The following is a 20,324-nucleotide window of genomic DNA, read 5'->3' on the forward strand; positions in this document are numbered from 1 at the left end:
TGAGGACAACAGAGAGCTTGCTATTTGGCACTTTCTATAATCCCAGTTAGGGAATAGTTTCACTTAACTGTTACGTCATATCTTTTGCGTCGACACAATGAGCGATATCATAGTGACGTGCAGTGTAGAACCAGGGTTTTGCAAAGCTTGCTTAGGTTTCTTTAGGGGTGTCCACCTTATGTCAGTTTACCATCCCACATGCTTTCAGTGCCTGTGATAAGTTTGAAGTATTACAATGTGAACAAACTGCTGGAGCATTAAGCATAGCACAGCATATTTTGTTTAAAGGCTGTTGTTGGTGATTCCTTAAATTCTGAGGGGGGCACGGGTGGCCCAGTCGTCTAAGGCGCCACGATTCGCTGTGCAGAGTTGCGTCCCTTGGGCACACCAGAAACCTATGATTGTGGGTTCGAATCCCTGTTCGCCCCAATTATGTTTCTAGGTTTGTCAGCACCATACCTGTGCTCGTGGGTTTCACCGAAGTGGTAAATGTCTGAGACCTGCATCACTTCAGTGCTTTCCTCCCACATTAAGCTGACATGCCGCGATATGACTGGAACACTGTTAAAAGCGGCGTTAAACCCAACTCACTCACTCACTCACTTAAATTCTGATCTACAACAAACTCAAAACACTGGACTCAACCCATGGCACTTCACTTAATATATTTGCCAACACCAAAGACTTCGTGTTTAATTTGGTCATGGGATTTTGTATCAAGATTAGATATATTTTTAGTTACAGCTACAAAACCAGATATTCTTTTATCTAAAACTATGAGCCTGAATTATTTTTTGAGATAAACACCTTGCAACGGTCTGCATTTTTTTTCATGAATATTCGCAGACAACTTATTTTTTTCAATAACATTCCAGGCCCCTCCTAACCCCAATCTCTCAGAATATGGAATGGTTTGTCCCTAATCAGTATCACTGTGGGACCTGGCTGATGGCCGTTGTGTCATCACCCCATCATGCTATGCATCACTCATGCCATCAACTACTGTTGTTTTATTGTAGAAACTCTTTACTGGTCACGGTAGTAAATAGAAGACACAGCAAGAGTCATCAGAAAGATGACATATCCCCCCGTCTGTCAAGTTACCACAAGTAAATGTGCAACTCTGCATGTAATGAGTCAAGAGCAAACTAGACGATGCTTGTACAAAGTTTTGTGGAGAACTATCACACAGTTTCTCAGTTCTGTTCAAGAAATGAACCCTATCCCAAATTGAACCTAATTCAATTTTGCTTCCGAGGAGACTGAAAACAGAAAAAAAATTAAATCCTAAAATAGCAAAAGGCACCAGTTCAGCATGTAGTTTAAACCTATGAAAAGTGACATGGAGAAATATTCAACAGTTTTTGAGTTCTGCTTTGGAAACTAACACCACTCACATAGTGAGCCTATGTCCAACATATTTACATGAAAGTTCACAGAACCTAAGTCCATCTTGTTGCCATGGAAATGTAAAAAATAAAAGTTTCTAAAATTTCTAAATAGCAAAGGGCACCAGTTCAGCATGTACCTGACAGACCTGCAAAGTTTCATGAAAAAATATTGAATGGTTTATGAGTTATTCTCCGGAAAGGAACCCTACCCTCACAGAACCTAAGTCCATCTTGTTGCCATGGAAACATAAAAAAAAAAAAATTCTAAACTTTCTAAATAGCAAAAGGCACAACTTCACCACTTAAGTGATATAAATGCAAAGTTTGATGAAGAAATATTTAACAGCTTACGAGTTCTGCTCCGGAAACAATTCAGACAGACGGACAGACGGACGGACATGCCCATAGCTATATCCCCCCACATTATATGCCGGGGGGATAACAAAACCAACATCATTCACCCATTTATCCTACGTGGTGACAATGTCCCTAATTCCCATCAACCACATTAATCTTACACATGAAATCTAAGGGTATATGTAACGGGCAAATGACAAAATGAATACTATTAAATCCCTGACAACAAACTCAGATATGCAAGTAATACTCTCCAAAGCCCTGCCTGAAAATACCCTGATCCCCTTCCTTTGCAAACTCCACTCTGTAATGTCATATCACATGTTCTGGAGATCTGTTTGTCAGAACATCCACAAAATAATGACAGACAATATTTACAGCAATGACACTGAGAAGAAAATATCAGAGGAAAATCCATAATCCAGTCACCATGTCCGTCGGACCCTTGTTTGATGCACGCTTGTCTACTATATTGATCAATATGGCCTCAACAAGTACATGTGCTTGCTTCATATCATATCACTTTACCCAAGGTGGAACTGTTTAAGTAATTTATAATGTAAATCATTTGTTCTAATTATGAGGACTGAAATATGAGAACTTGTCATCTGTGTTTGTTGTTCTATTTCGTAGAAGTGCAAATAGACAGTTGAATAATCCATCAAAATTAGAAGAGTATTATGACATCCATGCAATATCCATAATGACATTCATCATTAAGCCAATGTTTAACCAAATAATGTGTTTCGATCTTTTGACAAAATCAATCACATTTCTCACGTAGAACACTCAATAATTACTTGTTTAAGTGCATAATGAACAAGGCTAAAATAAACATTCATCATTCCTGAGCACATCCAGTTGACTTTATGACTGTCGGGATGCATAGCTATCATGATTATTATGCTTTAAATACAACAAAAGAACATTGTCCTCAATACTTCCTGAGGTAATTCATATTCTTGATAAGTTAATTACTTTGTATATTAGCTGGTATGAATCACTTAATTGTATAAGCATTGTGCATCCTGTTCTAAAATATAATGTACAATTTATTATTTTATTTTTCAAATTAAATCTTTTTTCCAAATAATGCTTTGTTCTGATACCAGATTTTGTTTCATCTTTGGTTGTGCACTACTCATAGTGCGCACATGCAATCAGTTTAACTAAAACCAGATTCCTTAGTAAGGGATAAAACCATTTAGTCCTATGGCTTCTCCGAATTGGACTTTTGACACTAACAAGACAGGGTCAAATAGACATCCCTGCCAACTCCCAATTTTCTGAAACCACTTGTGTTACAAGCTTGGACAATACACAGTCTAACCAATCAGTCCAGTCTGAGGTCATGTCAATGTCTGGCCAACTGCAAGCAATCTGAAGGTCCACCAATGTCTTGACCACTCAACCAAACAGACTGCCCTATCATGCTGTTTAGCTCTTTCGTCCAACAAGTTAATAATACAAATCATGATTGTGCCATACAACAGCAGGAAAATGCTCCACCTTTGACCTTCCACAGGACCTAATTAGCCTGAAGTTAATTAGACGTTCGTTTATCTCAGGAAGTGGATTCTTCCAGCCATCTTCCCCATAATCTGCCATCCACCATCTTAGATCCCTAACAAGCTGGGAATGTCTTGTAGGGAGTGATATGTATGAATATTTCATCCACCATTGGCAAATTTAGCTAATTCTCTCTCAGCTTTCCAGCTGCAAATAATTTGGAGCATGTTTTGGCTCAACAATCTGTCATGCATATTTCATATTGTCAATTCATCTCTCCGATAAATGAGCTCAGGAACATAGGTCAAGATATCTCATGATAAGGTCAAAATAAATAAATATTCAGTTGCAAATAAAGCCAGTAATTTAAACTGATAACCAACAGGTGCCACAAGCATATCAATACACAACCCTTCACAGTAGGTTTTATCAAATATAGGGACATCCATGCTATCCTTGGGACATGTAAATCATATGTATGTTAGTGACAAGTAAGAATTAATGTTGGTTGAACTTTAAAACTAACAATCCATATGCTTCCATGCTGCTAGTGCAAAATGGCAACATTTAAATTTGGTGTTATGTGTGTAAAATGTAGAAACTTAATCTTGATTTTGATTGCTTTTAGAGCAAAAATGTCACCATTAAAACTCCAATATGTGTTTAATATGCCTGTCAAGGTCATTTTGCAGTCAATATTTGATGAATCAATATTTGAAATGAATAATGGGAAATACTTCTACCTGCGACCTTGGCAAATCCCTACTTCTGACAGAAGCAGATGCTTCTTGCTTGTTTCCCACTGGTGCCTTCCCCATGAGACAAGCCTACACTTGTTAAACAAGATGTATTGCCTTCATAATTAACAGAAAATTGCCCTCAAATGTTAATTGCATATGTCATGTAAAAATAATATGAAGTTACTTCCTAGTGCAAACTATTTAATGTTTACTGTAGCATGCATTTTGTGATCAAAGTGATGGAATTTTACAGAGACTGCGTGAAATAATCTTCTCATGATTTACAAGGCAAGAAGTTATATACTTCAAACGCCTCAAACAGTAAATCACAAATTCAATATAAATCAAATGATTTGCAGCGAAAAGAAGCTCTCATGCATGTGTTATTTGATTATATATGTAATGCAATATTAAGCTAAAAGAGTCTTCAGATTTTATCTGCAACAAATTAATGCTGTTTTACATGTCATTGCACACTGAATTTCTTTCAAGTTTTGCCAATTTTAAAATGAACTTGCAAAGTGAGAAACACTTCAATCTTGCTGGCATGCCTCTAAAATGGTAGCAGAATTTATATTGTCCTTTATGCATTAAAAGTAAATAGTTTTACTCTTACAATATAGCAAAAAAATATGCAATCAATTTGCCAATGGAAAAAATAATATCTCTATGAATCTGGGGTGTGAGGCCTATTTGACTTATAAATAATCAACAATCAAGCAGCATCTGGGGGAAAGGATGTGTAAATATGTTTTGATTTGTTTTACATTCTTTATTTTAAATAAATGTTGATTGGATTATCATTGTGGTGTCATTATTGGAGGGAACATGCATTGGTGCCAAATTACACAAGCTTCAGCTTCAGAGGAGGTGAGGGGTAATGTATTTGAAAATACTTTTGCTCTCAGTTCTGACTTTACACACATGTATTTTAATTAAGCATATAGGCAAAGTTTGTGATTTTATAAGTGAGTGAGTTGGGTTTAACGCCGCTTTTAACAGTATTCCTGTTACATCACGTCGTGTCAGCTTAATGTGGGAGGAAAGCCCGAAGTGATGCAGGTCTCAGACGTTTACCACTTCAGTGAAACCCACGAGCACGGGTATGGTGCTGATGAACCTAGAAACATAATCAGGGTGAACCAGGATTCAAACCCACAATCATAGGTTTCTGGTGTGCCCAAAGGATGCAACTCTGCACAGCGAATCGCTTGTGATTTTATGAAGAGGTCATGAACATAGTACAGTGTACTATGAATATATGAATGATGAATACTCTGTTCTATGAGTATGTACTATAAATACAAAACTCAAATTGCCTCAACATATTGCAAACAAAAACATATCTTCCATCTTATTACTAGCTATATTCCTGATGGTTGAGATTTGAACACAATGCTGGTAGCTTTTGTTCAGCTTCTGAACAATTAAGACAATGTACCTGTTATAGTAGATAAATATCTTAGTTTGTCCTAAATTCACGAATTTGCAAAGAATATATATCTCAGTTATGTATACAATGCACCCATGTATAAAATAACTACACTTATCAGATTTATCTGATGATGGGGGGGCACGGGTTCCCAGTCATCTAAGACGCTGCAATTCGCTGTGCAGAGTTGCGCCCCTTGGGCACACCAGAAACCTATGATTGTGGGTTTGCCTCCCGGTTCGCCCCGATTATGTTTCTAGGTTTGTCAGCACCACACACGTTTCACTGAAGTGGGAAATGTCTGTGACCTGCATCACTTCTGGCTTTCCTCCCACATTAAGACAGGCCGAGATATAACTGAAATACTGTTAAAATCGGCGTTAAACCCAACTCACTCACTCACTATCTGATGATGTGACCACTTCTGAGCTGTCAAGAAGAATGCCTTCTTGTGTCAGAAACAAGAATCTCAACACGAATGTTATGCATTTTGTAACTGCAACTGATCAGCCCAACCATAAAAACTGAAAGTAAGAAATAAAATCTGAAAAGCTCTATTATATTTTACACAGCCAACTTCAAAATTTTATATTCACTACAAAACATAATGAATGCAATACTGTAAGACTGACAAACCTGGCTTCATAAACACATAAACCAGATATACCATATTCGACGTAATAAGCTCCCCTTTCTAATAAGCGCCCACGGCGATATTTGCTAATATATTGGCTAGTGAACAATCCCAATTAGAACGCCTTCTGGTTGATCAATGTACTTATTTTATTACCCTTAATTATGGGCAATTAAATTCTGGAAAAATATATCTGTCGTATATAAACATTTCAGGCTGTCAGCATAAACCACGAAATTTATTTTTCAATTATTTTTTTTTCACCAAAATGATATTAAGAATAATCAGAACTTTCTAATTTTGAGAGCGTCCTAGGCGCTTATTAGGTTGAATACGGTACCCAAATATTCAAATAATTTCTTGCAGGACAAAATAAAAAAATCTTAATGTCTTTTTTTCAGCCTACCAACCAATACCTTTAACAAAAAAATCTGTAACAGACAAAAAAGTCTGTGTAACTGTGGCCTATAGCCAAGTCCATTAAGACATTTGTCTGTCTCTTGACACACAGAGCCATTGTCATACTACATTTGTCTGTCTCTTGACACACAGAGCCATTGTCATACCACATTTGTCTGTCTCTTGACACACAGAGCCATTGTCATACCACATTTGTCTGTCTCTTGACACACAGAGCCATTGTAATACCACATTTATCTGCCTCTTGACACACAGAGCCATTGTCATACCAAATTTGTCTGTCTCTTGACACACAGAGCCATTGTCATACCACATTTGTCTGTCTCTTGACACACAGAGCCATTGTCATACCAAATTTGTCTGTCTCTTGACACACACAGCCATTGTCATTCCACATTTGTCTGTCTCTTGACACACAGAGCCATTGTCATACCACATTTGTCTGTCTCTTGACACACAGAGCCATTGTCATACCACATTTGTCTGCCTCTTGACACACACAGCCATTGTCATACCACATTTGTATTTCATGTCAGGAAATGCTCATGGAAGTATGATGACACTATAACAACACACCAAAGGTCTTGTGTCCCACCCTAATCTACAACCCTCTCAGAATTTAAAGAAAGCTGATGATGATAATGATGGACAGTTCCTGGAGCCTCAATTCCTACCTAATTCCTCCTTTAAACATTGGTGCTGATGATTATGATGATGAAAATAATATTGCAAAAAGAACCAGAAATCCTAATGTTTTTAAGCTTTGATTTTCACTTGATCTGCATCAGTGGTTGCAGGAGGCAACAAAAAGAGGTTGTGACAGTTACATCTGATTCCTGATTCCGAGTGTCTCATTCCGAGTGTCCAGTGAATTGAGCAGAAGTCAAGACAGACATGCAAATCAAATATTTCTTCTCATTCTCAGCAAATTATAAAGCAGCATGGAGAGGAAGCCATGTTCAATCAGAAACTTGACACTAATAAGAGAACGCAAAAGGCATCTGCAGGAATTCCAAATCACTCTCATAGCTGTCTGTTGCAGCAGGAAATTGGTAATTCTGTAAGATGAGTTCATTTTAGAATAAAGGTCAGACAAGCTTACTTTACATTAAAAAAAACCATATTATTTCTCTAAAAATAATATGTTGCTGTGTCAATATTCTTGGCTTTTTATTGTCTAATAATAAATAAGTTGTCAGAAATTCTTGAGAAAACTATTGAATCTTTTTTAAAAAGACCCTGGGCTTTCACCCCTAAAAGAATGGTTTAAACTGATTTGATTGAGAAAACACCTTTTCTGTCACTGTTAGAAATGCTGCCAATGCCTGTGGAAGTAACACAATGAAAAATGAGTCATATGGCCATTACTCACAACAATTTAGTGATGATTTTTATTTGTATAAAAAATCAACATGTTGAAAGTTTTTTAAATGTTTTGATATCTGACTTGTATGGAAATCATTAGCATGATATTGATTTTGACACTGATGGGACGGGATATGCCTCTTTATTTAAACATTCATTTTGGAATTTTCACATTTTGAATAAAAGTTTGTAATCTGGCCCGTTTGAATATCACTTCTTCAAACATAAACATCACAAATATGACAGATTTGGGCTGAATATATTGATCAGAGTAACATCAGGCAACACAAAGTTCCTTTAGTAAAAACTCACATGATATTATGTCTGAATGATATTGATACATTGTCGGTTGGGAGGGATTGTGTGTTCAATATTATGATTCATTGAGAGTCCTTCAGTGTGCAAGAACATCTTTGAAACTTTCTAGCCTAAGTCAATACTTGGCTAGCTGACCCGTTATGAGGGAGAGCTAGCAGATAATGTATTTCACGCAAGATTAGTGTTGATCTAATGCTGAGACAGTTTATCCCGAAGCCCTGATTGTCATTGATGCAGGGTTTTTTTTAATAAAAGAGACAACCAAAGAATCAGTATATTTGTACTGGAACCTGATTGAGGTCAAAGTTCTCATGTCAAAGGGGACGTGTCTCATACAAGTTACAGTGTCAGAGGGTGTGATTAAAGACACTGTGATGTTGTTTGTCTGCTAGCCTAAATGTTCTGGTGTTTTCCAAAACTATGAGATAATGATTTCTTTAATCACAAAGACGTCTTATTTTCACACAAGACAATATTGCAGTGCCTTGACCTACAGAGGAAAAAGGTTCTAGAAGTTCCTCTTTAAGAGATAGTTGTCAATATAAAGAGTTTGACAGACACAAGTGGTTTATTAATGCAGTTAATGTACTTTATGTGTGCATGGTGTTATAAGTAATGTGAGTGAGTGAGTGTTGATTTTTGCCACATTAAACAATATTCCAGTGCAGTTGCAGTGTCATGAAGTGTCATGAAGTGTCATGAAGTGTCAGACAGTAACATGCAGACTGGGTAGAAGCCACAACCTTATGCTCTTTTAAATTGTTCTCATAAATAATAACCCAAACTTGGAGAATATAAGATATTATAAGAATATGTCAACAAATTATGTCAAGAATGTGACCCTGGTGCTGACCTTCGTGGTATCCTGCTGTACTGCCTGGAGAAGGGGAGGTAACCAGTTGACGTTGCACTCACAGTGAGAGTCAAGGAACACCAACACGTGGCCAGCAGCCTGGGACGCTCCTGAAACAGAAGCAGTAAATGTGTTCAACAGCCTGGGACGCTCCTGAAACAGAAGCAGTAAATGTGTTAAACAGCCTGGGATTGCCCTGAAACAGAATCAGTAAATGTGTTCAACAGCCTGGGACGCTCCTGAAACAGAATCAGTAAATGTGTTAAACAGCCTGGGACGCTCCTGAAACAGAATCAGTAAATGTGTTAAACAGCCTGGGACGCTCCTGAAACAGAAGCATTAAATGTGTTCCAACAGCCTGGGACGCTCCTAAAACAAAGTATACTTGTGGTGACAGGGATGAGATACAGAGAACAGTGACAGTTAACTGACACAGTGTGGAGTCTGGAATTGGTGTTGTTTTGCAATCTGATTGGTTTAAACAATTGGTTAATTTAATTTTTTAATATTGATACTTTTCTTGTTAAATTTTACTTTGTTCCTGTCCTAACATTTGAAAATATGTTCACCTGCAGAATGATATGAATAATGTATCTGGACAAAAACCTTCCCAAGTGCTAACAGGTTCTGTATTCTACCAAATAGCAGATTTGATTACCATGGAAACATATTTTACATTGTGGACATCAAGAAAGATTCAACCAGTTAAATAAATGAGAATTCTACGGATAACTTGCTTTTGATGTTGGAACCACCTGCATACTAACATACCAAATTTCATGAAATTACCTGCATAAATGAAAGACCAATTGTGCATAATAACTTTTTCAATATGATTGTTATGGAAAACTAACAATATTTTGAATGGAGGCAAACATTAAACATACACATCATCAATCTCATTCATTGCCTCAGTGGTCATTCCAGAAATTACAACATAATTTTCAGCACTCTATGCCTTGCATACCCAAAGGAATTTGTTTCAGCAGATATTTGAGAGTGATTATCCTCATTGACGTTGGAATTCAGGGAAGACGTTTACTCTTGCTCTTGCCTATTGGAACAGTTAATTAAACATGACGTTCCTTATGCCTATTCATATTGGAGCCGTCTCTGTCACAACATATAGAACAGAAGCCATACAAGATGGAGGTGACATTAAGAGTCTTTACAAATCACTGTATATATAGTTACTGTGATGACACTAGGTCTTCTTGGCCAAAATGGGCAAGCAAAAAGCATTGAAATCTTAACAGGTTTTCAAAAACCTTTCCACTTCAGGGTTCTTAGTAAGGCCACAATAAAATGATTATTAGATTTAAATTTCAAAAAAATGTGGGCAGAATTTGCTACCATGCTGTCATCAAATATCTCCAAATGAAAGAGCCAAACTCCAACAGTCATCCATGTAGACTTGGTGTCAACTTTAGGGGACGATGCTCCTTCCTTTGCCTCTGTTCAGAGGTGGGCAGCAGAGTTCAGGAGGGGAAGAGAAAGACTCAAAGAGTCCAAGATCAGGAAAACCTCCATGATCAACTGCCACCACTAAGGTCAATGTTGACAAAATACATGACATGATTATGGATGATCGACGTCTCACCACATGTCACACAGCCAATACAGTAGGCATCTCTCAGGTGATAGGTCAGAGGGATGAACTGGGCATGACAAAGGTTTCAGCATGCTGGGTTCCATGGCTTCTGACACCTGATCAGAAATGTTCCAGGTTCACCATCTCTCATGGGAGTTTACATTGAAGCAGACCCAGCTGATTTTGTTAACCATGGCCCTGTAACCATGGATGATTCTTGGGTTCGGAACTCTAAGCCAGAGACTAAATAACGGTCAAAGCAGTGAAAACATCTTACATCTCCTCTTCTGAAGAAGGCAAACTCCATCAGATGGCAAGGTTATGTCTTTGGTTTTCTCTGATTCCAAATGAATCTTAATGGTGGACAATCTCCAGAAAGCATTAATGGCCAATATTATGCTAATCTGCTTAGACAACTGCATGTGAATATTCAGGCGAAACATTGTGGGAAAACACACTGAAGTGTGTTGTTCCATGAAGACAATGCACCTGTGCACAAGTCTGTTGTTGCCATGGCTGTAATGCATGACTGTGGCCTTGAACTCATACTGGAAGAAAAAACTGTCTGACAAACATTATGCAAATGCTGATGATGTCATTTCTGCTGTGGAGGACTTTCTACACCACCAGGAGGAGCCTTCTGCACCAGTGAGGTCCAGGAACTCTGGCATGGCCTGATGTGTGTGGACCTCGGATGGGACTATTTGGAAAAATCAACAAACAACCAAATCCACCAATGCACTCCATCAAAGCTAGTCTCAGAACTTTCAGCAACCCTCCCAAATACATCCTGGGGTACTTGGGGCAATCCATGCCCTTTATCCCAAGTGTCACGATTTGGCTGAAATATTGCCGATGTGACGTTAAAATTAAACTCACTCACTCATTCTCCCAAGTGGGTGATGGGATGATGAAGCAAGTGTATAACACATACACGCATTCTGAGTCAGTGTGATGAATTACTTATAGTGTCACTCAAGAAAAAACTTTGATGAAGAAAATGATGATTAGAAATATGGTCATGATTATTATGATGAAAGTAGATTTTGATGACAATGAGTTAAATAGAAGATGTGATAATAATATTATTTCCTCTGACAGTGGTAATTTAATCAGTGACTCAAAAATTGCCTATAAAATAGCTTCAATAAAAATGAAAAGATCATAAATAAATAATTCACAATTTGATGAAATCACAGAGATTCATTCCATACATCAAAGAGATGATTTACTTGAGCTTGATGTACATCGGCAATCATGACAGGAAGAAGCAGAAACCGAACACAAAATTGGGGTTATTCTTAAAAAGCTGAGCAAGAAATTCTGCTCGCATTAAATTGCAACAAAAGAAATTCTTAAAATTGAAATTTACAGGAAATCTATTATTACCAAAAAAAATCAGAGACAAATCCTGTGTCAAGAGCAGCTGGTAACTACAACAAAGGAAGTTGCAATTTACGCTGCTAATTTGCATATTAAAAAAAACTAGCGACGGGCAAAGGCATAAATCTCGATTCATTTCAGCTTTCACTAAAGCCCCTAATTTCTTCATCCTGAAAATCGAAATAAACCACTATGCATCACGCTAAAGTTATGCAATTATAAAACACTTCTTGCCAACCTATCCAGTATTAGGGTCTAGCTTGTCATTATAAATTCTATTTAGATCCACTTAAAATATTATTTATTTCATAAACTCTGATTAGTGCAAAATGAATGGCAATAAACTAGTCCAAAATCTAAATTTACATTTTTTCACAATTACAAGGATCTTTCAAAAGTGACAGTTTATCTGAAAAACTGTTCCTGAATATTAAATTTCATTTCAACTCAGATGAAAAACTAGTATATTTTAAAGATTGTTAGGAAAATAATTGCATTTAATTTGATCCAGGATTGTATTCAGTGCCCCTACTTGACTGGGAATTAAAAACTGAAGCAATAAATTTTCAAATGTGACACTGACAAGATGCTTCAGATTTTTCACAACAACACAGGGAATAAATCAGTGTGGTAAGGAGTATTTAATGACGGTTTTGTTTTTCAAATCAATAACTTCTTCTTTGAATGAAAACTGTGAAATGTTAGATCCAGGATAAAATTGTTCCTGCATGTGAAAAATGTAGTTGAATTTTAATTGTCAAGTAAACGCTTTGAAACATTTCAGCTGTTAGAAAAAACAGTTTTGCATGAATACACAGGAAGAACCAGTATACAATAGAAAGTTCTGAAGCTCACCTACAGTTAATTGAGAACACCGATCTCAATATGATACATAGATCCTTGACCATAAATGTGTAAAATCAGATGTGCAATGTCAACTAGCAGATAAAAAAAAAATTCTGATTTGCAGTGTAATGGATTGATTGATGACAAGTAGTAGCACCTACAAATCTGAAAACATATAATGTTTGTCAGCATTGTAAAAAACATTTACAAAAGTTATCAGTACTTATTGTAGAACTCTCTCTCTCTCTGTCCGTAAACAGCGGAATGTTATGCCGTCACCCTTGAATATGATGATGCCATTATACAAAGGACAGACATTCTCCTTCTGAGATAACTGAATCTACCTGGCGAGCAGAATGTGGGAAAAAAATAAATTAAAGTTGTTCTGATAAATAGTGATGTAACGTAATGTTGTATTCATATGTAATATCCATTTAAGCAAGCCAAAGGTACAGGTTTTTTCAGATTTTGGATTAAAAAACAACAACATACTTATCAAGAACAGTATTCCTGCAAAGTGAAAAGTGTGAAAGATTTCCAGTATACAATACAACTCAACAAACACATCTTCCAACACTCACTGTCAAACCAAATTCATTCACTCATTCATAATATTCCCCCAATGTCTATGCTTCCAGTTCATTCCAATGTTCAAAGATAATCTGATGTTATCTCAAACATCTTAAATTACAGACTCAACTAGTGTTCCCTGTGTGTGGCGAGGTCATGGGCTCCTCGCCCATTGAAAAGGGTTGGACTTAATTTTGCAGGACTCTTGTTATATATTTGAGATCTTACATGCATACATCTTGGAATGGATGCAAATGATTTACAATGCCCTAAACCCTAGACTCTAAAATAGATATGACCAGGTATAGACTAGCATTTAGACCCAGAAATAAAGTTATCTACAAAAAGAAACGAAAATCCAAATGGAACACACCCTAGAGCTGAGGCAACCAAGACTTGCCAAATCATTATAGACTTGAGTTAGCCTCATTTTTGAATGTATTCTTTTGGGTCTTGGAGACAGCCTATCTGCGTCCCTCCAAAGTCTTGTATCTGTCATTCCAAAATCTTTATGCCTCAGTGTCGAGGACATAAGTTTTATCATCATACAGTAAAACAGTTTGGTAAAACAATTATTTAAAGCTTTCATTCAAGAGCCCCTAATTCTATAGTATTGGTATATAATTGTCTTGTTCAAATGACCCTCACCTATTGTGGATTGGGTACGAATAAAGTCCTAGCTTTCTGGTGCTTGTGTGAGAGGCTAGACTGTATCAGGTGGTCTGGATCAGTAATATTTGGATGATTGCATGTCATCGTACCCTTACAGCTTGTGAAGTTCATCTTAACGTCAACCTTAGGTTTGCCTGGCCCTGATTCTTTACATGTCACCATGATACAGATTGTTTGACTCCATGATACAGATTGTTTGACAAGTGAACAAAAAACCCATCAATCTTCTCACACCTACTTTCATTCTACTCTAATATCTTGTTTCATTTTTCTCCAAAATCAAGTGTTTCTTTCTTTATTCCATTCTTTATTTGATACCATCTCTCATTCTTTGCTCACTCAATCCACTCACTATATATCTTTCATTCCACACTATTCCACTTACTCTGACTGCCTCTGTGGTGTAGAAGGTTGAGCATCTGTCTGGACAGGGGAAGGCCAGTGGTTTGATCCCCTGGCCACGTCATACCAAAAGTCTTTCACAGAGAATATTTATTGCATTAAGGGGCTAAAACAAGGACTGGTCGGCTTGGAGTCAGCATACACTGCCTGAGTAAGGTATCCATGTTAAACTGGAGCTTGGTATCTCATGCAGTGGGTTAGCACTATATAACTTGCATAAGTCCAGACTTGTACAACCAGACACACACACACACATGTCCATGCACATTACTTTATAAGTGAAACAATCTTGAATGCAACAGTAAACGTCATTTCGTCTCACCTCCAAATCCACTACTTTCATACTATATCCAATAGACACTCTCACTCCGAGCCCTCTGCTCCTCTCTCATTCTGTACTATCTCATGCCATCGTAACACTCGGACATTCCATCATTAACCTTCACGACCATTCTTTACCAAAACATTCTTCCATATTTCTAAAGGGAATGGAAAGTGTCACATGTGTATTGATGCCATGAAAGCAAACATTATGTAAATTATGCTGCTAGCCAAAATGAAGTTGAGGAGAAATATTGCAAGGGATCATCTGTACAACACAGCTCTCCAACCTGATTTGAATAACAGAAAGGTGCTTGTCAAGAGGGAACCATAAAGTGACGGCGGCCTCGACTGAAATGTACAACTGAAATTGACGTTCCTTCACTGATATGGAAATACACGGCAAATACATAAAAACTGCTGTCAGGTTTTACAACACAGGTTCAATGTCAGATCAGAATTAAACCGTTTAACTGACACTCAGCTTTCTATCTGGCAACCATAAAACTGGTTTACAACTTGAAGTCTGACCTTGCTGTCCCGTATTTTGCAATCAACGAGTTGGATATAACATAGTCATCCATACTGTTGGGATTCCATGTCAGAAATAGATGAGCATCATTTCGTTTTCTTTGTGGAAATTTGTAAGCTACTCATGAAATGTGGCCGTGTTAGATGCAGGCTACAGAGACAACTGCCTAACAAGTGCTGGCCAAAAGACAAAATTCCAGGAATCAAAAACTGATCTAGACATTGAAAGTGGTTATGATGTTCTGTGCTTTTAGCTGGCCTCTCAGTGAGTTGATGTGAGGATTAAAGCACTATAAAAGTTATTTCTTGTCATTACTATTATTTATATGGGGTCTAGCATTGTTACCATCACCATCACCATCACCATCATCATCACCATCACCATCATCATTATCATTTTACATATGTAATGATAGGAAATAAATCCATTTAAGATAGACAGATGAAGTCTTCCCAAGTACTGACTTGCGATGGGTTATAGCCGAGGACCACTTATCACCAACTCCCCGTTATAGCGCACACGTGATCGCATCTCACTTTACTTTTGCTCGTTTTATTAGAAGAGAGAAATATGTATCTGAAAATGATGAACAAAACGGGTTCTTGTGAAGAAATATTTAAAAAGTCACCTTTCTCAAGTACAACTTTAGAAAAGACAAGCGAGCGGTGTCATGTGACCAAATCATGCGAAAATATAAATCAAACAACATGATGATGCACTTTCAGTTCTGTCATTGCTTGCTATCTGTCTGTCATTACTCCCCCAAAATACAATTCTGAAACCTATTTGAGCTATTTTTCCCAAAATGCATCACTATATATCGTACAATCCATAATACATAGTGTTATTAAGCATGTGTAAATCAAATTTGGGGAATATTGTTTTTGTCAGTTTGCAGATGACAAATTGATAATAACATTTCTTATTCATTTCGATGAATAAAAAGATTGAGTGCGATACCCGAGATACTAAAATATGTAATTTGTATAACTGAAGCGGTGCGCGTGATCACATAGCACATGCTGTAAAGATGATGGCGATAACTGGTACAATAAGTCAACGGGAAAGTTCTATTTCCACTGTTTTGATTCCCTATTGTAGTGTTATAAAAGAATTTGCTCATAGTTTCACAAAAATTAAAGGAATTGGTACAGTCAACTTTGTACACAGAATATGTCAGAAATAACATGAAAAAAATGGCAATAACTGGTCGGTGACCAGTATCTGAGTTACAGTCATTTGAGGTTTGTGGGTCTATATTTTCATTCTATAAAAAAGCTGATAAGATATTAGACCTACAGCACACCACTTCAGACAGTTTATTAAAAACAGCAAGTTCAGCTCGACAAGAATCACAACAGCTACTCTTTCAGTCTATATAAGGCTATTTTGGCTCTGATTTGAGTAGCTGTTAAATTCACTCCCAAGGTGCATTGTGTAATACCACCAGTTATAGATGCCACGTCAAGCTGGCCACGACAAGGGTGTTATGAGAGTGAGATAATCGGCCGTACATGTCATGTCATGCTGAAAGGAAAATTGGCGGAAATAAACCCTTCGTCAATTTCACTGTCAGTTCCATCAGAATATTTTTAGTAAGGGAACCTCATCAATAAAGTTGTACCGAGCAGGAGTGTTTAACTGAGCTTATTTGATAACCATAACAAGACAAAAATCAATAACACCCAAATCCCCACATGCTAATAACTTTTACTCCACTTGCAGCTCCGTTCAAACTACGTAATTTCAACCCATTCCTATGACGTGAAGTTATCTCGAAATCCCCCTCAGCTGAATGCTCTGTCATTATCTCTTTGACTGGTGGTCACAATATTACAATGAAGGGTTTGACTTCACTGTCGGGTAGCTTCCTTTTGTGTCAGGTGAAATCGACAAGCTTGTCAATTGCAGCGCTGATTGGCTGCCATTCATCTACCTCCAGCTGATCAATGTATAATTAGATATGGCATCGCTAACGACGTATTAGTCAAGACATAAATTGCCCGCTAGCTACTTGCTCATTATTGAAATTCAGAGCTTTCCCGCCATGACTCATGTGTTGTTCACTTACCAAGAAGGCGAGCACGCACAAGCCCCTGACGTCCAACTGTCCGAATCAGAGAAACCTTTGGCCATTGTTGAAAAGTTGTCAGTAGTTCATCAATGTTGCCTGAAAATACAAAAACAGTTGAAACAGTATATCATCATGCGTCTTTATCAAAACTTGTTTTTTTAGATTTGTACATGTTCCATGAAATATTAAAGTTTTATTTACATTTATTATACATTATTTGAAAGCAAATCCTAATTTTTTGTTATTTTCAACAAAGGTGTTTTAAAAAAAGACATATTTTTCTTGAATTTCCTTTTGTAGATAGAGGTCAGTACCCCAACAGAGATTCCTTGAGCTAATAGGTTTCAATACTAATACTTGTGATAACAGCCATCAGGGACTGTGGTTGCGATGTGTGTCACCTGTCTGATTGTGTAGACTCAAGATGATGCTTTAAACATCTGGTTTGTCAGGTTCAGATTCCACTATTCACCCCCCACCATGATACAACTAGAATATTGCTGACTGCAGCATAAAACCACATTCACTCTCTCACTCAACAGCTATCTGCAGCACATGTTTTAAGAGATTACTAACAGGGTTATAAAATGAATGAATAAAATGTGCTGTCCTGGTTCTGCACAAGGATAAAATAGAGACATCTGCTTGTCGGGGCTGTATTCAGGAGAGACAGACATTCATTTCTCAGATGAAACTCACAGAACAACAAAGGGAAGATCAATATTTCAGTGAGACTAGGAGAGAAAAGAGGGAGGTAAAAATGCATTTCTTGTTGATCCTGTGGAAGGATTTCACTTGTGGAGTTGAGGCCGGGATGAGTGCAGCAAAAGTCCAACAATAGAGATGTCCCCACAGACAAGGACAACATCTAAGAAAAATGTGGAAACTATTCTAAGGGGGACAGACACAGAAAAGGATACTTCTCTTACAGAAAGTCACTTAAAATGAGATGTTTGCTCTGAAGGAGGTAACATGAAAAACAATTGCTTTCAAAGAATTTATATCAATTTAAATGAGGTCATATTAAGAAAAAACAGTTGTTTTAAAGGAGCTAATTATAAAAAGATTTTTATAGGTCTTCTTTAGAAAGACATTTGTTTTATAGCTCATATTACAAAAAAAGGAGGTCATATTGATAAAATAGTTACTTCAAAGGAATGCTTATACCAGTACTGAGATACATTAGATTTAAAAGAAAGGTGTATGCTTGGGAGGTTATCACAGAGAAGACAGCTGTAGGCCTTTGAGGAGGTCATCACAGAGAGAAAAGTATATGCTGTCAAGGGAGGCTATCACAGAATAGACAGATTTATGCTTTGAAGAGGTCATCACAGAAAAAGATACAGTTCTTTCACTGAATATACGAGGGGTGGCTGAAATGTTCTCAGCCTAACTACGAAGGATGTATAGCACACCCTAGCAGTTAGTATATTATCAAGTACAATACCTTCCATGGTAACAATATGGCTGAAATAATGCTGATGTGGAGTTATATTTTCACTCACTTACTCACTGCTTACAGGCTGCATTAGAACGAACATACAACCAGGCAGCATGTTTCTGCAGACATCAAAGTGACTAGGTATTCTCTGTTGATGATAATTGACAAAATTTGCTACCACACATCAAATATCTCCAAATGAAAGAGCCAAACTCCAACAGTCATCCATGTGGACTTGGTGTCAACTTTAGGGGACGATGCTCCTTCCTTTGCCTCTGTTCAGAGGTGGGCAGCAGAGTTCAGGAGGGGAAGAGAAAGACTCAAAGAGTCCAAGATCAGGAAAACCTCCATGATCAACTGCCACCACTAAGGTCAATGTTGACAAAATATGTGATATGATAATGGATGATCGACATCTCCCACATGTCACACAGCCAATACAGTAGCATCTCTCAGGTGATGGGTGAGAACATTCTGAGGAATGAACTGGGCATGACAAAGTTTCAGCACAGTGGGTCCCAGGCTTCTGACACCTGATCAGAAATGCTCCAGGTTTATCATCTCTCATGAGAATTTACGTCATTTTGAAGCAGACCCAGCTGATTTTGTTATCATGGATGAATTTTGAGTTCTCCACTATTACAGCCAGAGACTAAATGACAGCAAAATACCTCCATTTGGTCTCTCTTTACAATCGTCACGATATGGCTGAAATACTGTCGATGTGACATTAAATATTAACTCACTCACTCACTCTCGTTACAATGTTAGATAACTACAATGCCCTCTCCAAACCGAACTTATTCAAGTACCATTTTCTCATTTAGAAGACAGCTGCCATGCTTCCATGTTTTTTAACCATCCCTGGCACTTTATTTTGTCCTGTTGTTCTTGTAATTGAATCATCTTTTGACAAAGTAATTGCAAGTTGTTCATTACTGCTGTTTATTTTCATTTAATACGTTATTTGCGGGACGCACCTCATTTTTTTCTTCTCCATGTTATGGACCAAGGCTGTTACAACCCATTTTCCATATAAAACAAATTAAGTCGTGGTTGATGTAATTATTAGGAAATGAAAATATAGCAGCGCACGTTAATTTCATCAGTATGGTGCTGGTCGCATGATGTACAAGGCTTTGCTGTGTACTTAGACCATGTCAGTTGCAGCAATTGGATTAGTTTTGCCATTTCAGAGAAACACAGCATATAAATACCATAATGGTTTTGGGTGGCAGTAGATTGTTCTTGTGTAAATATCAGCAGTCATAGCAGATAGATTCTTAGATAAATATCATCCAGCGTGATTGACGACTTGTCAAAATAACATGTAGGTTTCCCACTGGGCCGGCCCCTGCTATATGAAATGACTGTATACAAGGGGTCTTGTCTGTTTGGCGGGATGCACATGCTGTTGTTGTAAGCCACTTTCATGTTCTTTTTCATCCTGTCTATTTTTCAGTTTTCCTTTTT

General features: G+C 37.4%; 1 protein-coding gene across 3 annotated transcripts in view; it reads right to left on the reverse strand.

Moving 5' to 3' along the window:
• Positions 1–20,324, reverse strand: part of LOC124120944 (polypeptide N-acetylgalactosaminyltransferase 13-like) — a 120,400-nt gene that overhangs the window by 26,370 nt on the left and 73,706 nt on the right. For all 3 annotated transcript variants that reach the window (XR_007218942.1, XM_048387451.1, XM_048387449.1), the window contains exons 5-6: positions 17,408–17,506; positions 9,020–9,129 (exon numbers count right to left, since the gene is read on the reverse strand). Coding sequence is in view for 2 of the 3 variants with exons in the window: in XM_048387451.1 (XP_048243408.1) it covers positions 9,020–9,129; positions 17,408–17,506 (209 nt within the window). In the remaining variant the exon portion in view is untranslated. The remainder of the gene's footprint in view (positions 1–9,019; positions 9,130–17,407; positions 17,507–20,324) is intronic.

The sequence above is a fragment of the Haliotis rufescens genome, unplaced genomic scaffold (assembly GCF_023055435.1).
Source record: "Haliotis rufescens isolate VD_foot unplaced genomic scaffold, xgHalRufe1.0.p SCAF_10, whole genome shotgun sequence".
NCBI classification, from domain to species: Eukaryota; Metazoa; Mollusca; class Gastropoda; order Lepetellida; family Haliotidae; genus Haliotis; species Haliotis rufescens.